At 52.0% G+C, this 4177-nt stretch overlaps 1 protein-coding gene across 1 annotated transcript; it reads right to left on the bottom strand.

Annotated features, from left to right (window-relative positions):
* Positions 1-2265: 2265 nt before the first annotated feature.
* LOC115674812 (uncharacterized) lies at positions 2266-4177 on the bottom strand. The gene has a single exon (XM_030597327.2). The coding sequence runs from the start codon at positions 4081-4083 to the stop codon at positions 2473-2475; it is 1611 nt and encodes a 536-aa protein (XP_030453187.2). The 5' UTR covers positions 4084-4177; the 3' UTR covers positions 2266-2472.

The raw sequence follows: 4177 nt of genomic DNA, 5'->3' as shown, positions 1-4177 counted from the left end.
CGGATTTGATAATACGCAGGGTCATGCATGAGATAACCGGGCTTATGAACACTTTCAATTTGGAGGAAAAAAAGAAGAGCAAATTACTTTAGTATAACATATATATATATGTGTGTGTGTGTGTGTATGTGTATGTATAGATTAAAATAATTAATGAGCCATGCACCTGAATATATTTCTTTTGGAGAATTTAAGGGATTTGGAACTTCAATGTCGTGGGAACGCCAGAATATAGAACAAAGTCGTCCAGATTTGGTTTTGACCCCCATGAAATAATTAATTAATCAATCGATTAATTAGTTGATTAATCCTGAGAATTTGACTTGCGAGTCTTGGCATGATATTATATTATCACGGACCAACTTCCCCACATGGCTCACCGCGCCTCTGTTCTTCCTTCCACGTGATTTGATTGAAGAACAAGCTACAATTAACTTCAGTACAATATTCCGCGGCTAAATTAGGGTCGTCATGATTGATGATGTGGCCTAAAGTTGCCGAAATTTCGACATTAGCCTCCGGAAAAACTTCGGACATCGACATTTTGCGCGCGTCGTTTTCGATCACTCGAGGCCGGCGGTTCTCGACACGAACCGTCCACGTGACCCGATTTGCGAATACACGGATCTGGGTTCGACACGAACGGGTCGACCTGTTTATGCTGGCTTGTTCGAGTCCAGTGCTCCGCATGACTGCGGAAGCTTCTTTGGTTTCTTCATGGCAATTTCCTCAGTGCTGGCTAAGTAAGCGAAGTCCAAGAACTGATCAAGGGAGGTCAATGGCAATTCCATTGGTTGCGATTTCACTAATTAAACAATGGGATCAGTCTTCGAAAAGGGTAAAATGGTGATTATGATTATTATAAAATACAGTTATTATTAGTTATTGATTATTATAAAATACAGTTATTATTAGTATTAATGGTGATTATAATTATTATAAAATACAGTTATTATTAGTATTAATGGAGGAAAATCTCAAAGGCAGAGGGACAAGTTCTGAATCCCGGACGTGGTTACCGCGCATAATCACAGATCGGACAATCGGATTCGTTTGCCATCAATGACCCGTGTAAGAAAAACAAGAACTCCGGTCTTCTCCGACCGCATACGAACCCCGTTCCTTCCCTCATCGGGCGGCGCCGGGGGAATTGTTGACGAGCCCCCTCGGCATGGGCGTCCCCGTGATAGATAACGGGAAATATCTAGGCCTAGCATCCATCAATAACGTGTAACGCGAGACGGAACGACGCATTGAATTTAAAAAGGAGAAAAACCATAAAAAAAAACTATATCAAATCATGTCCATTGTGACATATTTACCTTAAACTTTTACCCATGACACAAAAAATCTCAAATTTATACATGTGGGCTAAATCTATCTTCATTGACACCGGTAAGTAAACATTATTGACGTGGCGTTCACGTGACTTAGGTGAAATAAAAGCGACGTTTTGATTTTTGACTGAAAAACATCCAACGGAACCTTGACAGAAGGTAAACGTGTCACGTAGGTACGGAGTTTGGGGGTTTTTTATGTCACGAGAAAAAGTTCAGGATAAAAGCGTCATGGTGAATATAATTTGGGGTTTTTGACGTCATCAAAAGAAATTACGGGTAAATGTGTATAGTTTGGAATTTCTTTTTTTGGTGACTTTTTTTCCCTTTGAAAAATAACAAAAAAAGGAAGAAAAAAAAAGTTAAAAGTTCGTGGGGGGACTAGGAAGTAGGAAGGCGCGTAAATGAGCGCGCTTTAGGTTGCATTAAAAGCCGGGAGCGAGGGCGGGGGTAGCATAAAGGACGATCCGCACCACCGCGTGCACATGGCCTCTGCCCCTTTCCCATTTCTTCTTTAATCAAATTGCACTTTAGCCACATCCCATTTATGCGTTTTATTCAATTTCATCCCCCCCTCCCTTCCTATGGCTAATCGCATCGATCCCTCGAGCTAGTCTGGTTCTCCAGGCTCGAGCTCGACGTTAACTCCCAGCCCGTCGCCCCGCCCGTCGAGTTTCCAATCGCCCCATTTTGGACTCGGGGTGGAAATTGGGTTCCTTCTTACACATTAAGGTCGCGGAATTAAAACCGATTCAGGTGTGTGCCACATGCCAAAGGGGACACTAAACCCGGATCACACTCCTTTTGTGCTCACCGCTTGCGGTACAAGAACCCGACCCACCCCCCAAAAAGGCCGCCTTTGAAAAATTACAATCGACAAGAACTTTGGAGACAAGAATCCCTCCTCCGGTGCAATAATAAAACGAGAGAAATCGAATCGAAATGCCAATTCTTATTGCCGCGGATCTATGTACATTTCTAGTAACAAAATTTCGTAGGACCCAAAAAACAAAACAAGGAACGGAAAAAAAAAAAAAAAAACACGAAAATCGAAACCGATGATCGGCATTTCTCTCCATCGGACCGTAACGTAATTCTGCTATTTTCTTTGTCTATGAACTTATTTTTCTTGTCTCTAACAATCGCTATAAACAGAAGAATCCACCTCGGACGAACACATTTGCCTCATTATCATACCCTTTACGTCACGATTGTGACCGCTATTGCCATTATTATTATTGCCGTATTTGATCAGCGACGGCGGACCGGACTTGCCTCCGCCGCCCGGCTCCTCCGGCGGCGGCGGCACCACCACCAGGTTCACGTTGCTCAGCACGAACTCGTTGTTCGCGAGCTGGCTCAGCACCCCCGACTCCGTCACCGCGCCGCCCTTCCTCTTGTGCTGCTGCTGCTGCGTGGACGCCCGGACCACCTCGTTGAGCATCGCCGCGGCCAGCCGCCGCACGCCCCGCGTCCCGCCCATCACCACCCCCGGGCTCACCGCCGACCCGCGCGGCTGGGCCCGGTCCGGGCTCCTCCTCCCGTGCTTGCTCGGGGCCGCCGCCGCCGCCAGCAGGTGCACCGTCTCGGGGCTCCGGCCCCGGACGCGGCCGAGCGGGTCGCCGAGCACGGCCCAGCTCTTGGCGTCGATCAGCATCGTGTGCTTGAAGCTCCGCCGGACTCGGCCGAGCAGCATAGAGTAGCATGCCCACCGCCGCAGGCTCATCGGGACGTGGTCCAGGAACCCGGAGAGCGAGTTCTCCGGGTCGAGCTCGCCCGCCTCGAAGCCCGCGACCGACCCGTAACTAGGCCGAACCGACTTGTCCAGACTCGCCGCCCCACCGCTCCCGGCACCGGCGGCGGCGGCGTCGCTGCTGGAATTGCCAATCCGGGCGCGCTTGCCCCACAGCGGCTCGCCGTCTTCCTTGGACGACTTCACGAAATGGGCGGCGTCGAAACTCGCGGGAGACCTCGAAGTCGCGGCGGTCGCGTTGAATCGCTGCGTGTAGAGATAAAGGAGCTTCGAGAACGACTCCTCTTCTTCGCGGATTACGGAACCGAATCTCGAGGCCGAGTCGCGGGAAGGGAAGATGAGGACGACGTCGGCTCTGGCCGTGAGGCCCGACCGATGCAGCGTCCGCAAGAACAAGCGGAGCTCTTCCTCGGAGAGGTTCTCGGCCAGGTGAGCGACGACGAGGTCGCTCATGGCGCGCGTGCCTCTCCTGTACAGCGTGCCCATCCCCTGCAGCGCGAACTGGCGCTTGGGACCGCCATTGTCGGGCCTGGCCCTCCAGGAGAAGGTGGGGAACGACCAGAACGACGAGGGAGCGCGGTCGTTTCGGGTCTCGGGAGCGAGGAGAGGCCGGGGCTGCTGTCGGTGGCGCGGCGGGGGCTGCCGTTCGGGCAAGAAGCGGCGGGAATAGGAGGCGGCGGAGGCGGAGGGGGAGTTGGAAGGAGGGTCGAAGGTGGAGAGGGCGAAGACGAGGAGGGTGAGGCAGACGAGGAGGGCGCAGATGGAGATGGTGGACTGGGCTCTGCTCAGGAGGGGGCCGGAGCGGGTCCTCCTGAACGGAGGAGGAGGAGGAGGAGGAGGAGGGCGGAGGAGCTTGGGTTCGTCGACAATGTCGGTTGAATCGGAGGCGGAGCGGTGCCGGTGCTGGTGTTCTTCGGGGAAGAAGACGAGGAGGAAGCCCATGCCGGAGCTCTGGTCGCTGTTCTTGGCCTTGCTCGTCGCGAATATGCCCATTTCCTCTCCCCCTCTCTCGCCCTATCTGTTTCGATCGTTTGGTGTGAACGCGAACCCTGTGATTGCGATTGTGCGTGCGTGCGTGCTCGCTCGA

Source organism: Syzygium oleosum, unplaced genomic scaffold, assembly GCF_021117445.2.
Source record: "Syzygium oleosum isolate NSW1041296 unplaced genomic scaffold, Sole_v2.1 Sole_v2.25, whole genome shotgun sequence".
In the NCBI taxonomy this organism is placed as follows: Eukaryota; Viridiplantae; Streptophyta; class Magnoliopsida; order Myrtales; family Myrtaceae; genus Syzygium; species Syzygium oleosum.
This window is presented reverse-complemented; position numbering and strand designations above follow the sequence as displayed.

Coding starts and splice junctions, on each gene's coding strand:
- LOC115674812 (XM_030597327.2), bottom strand. CDS start 4,083: ATGGGCATATTCGCGACGAGCAAGGCCAAGAACAGCGACCAGAGCTCC.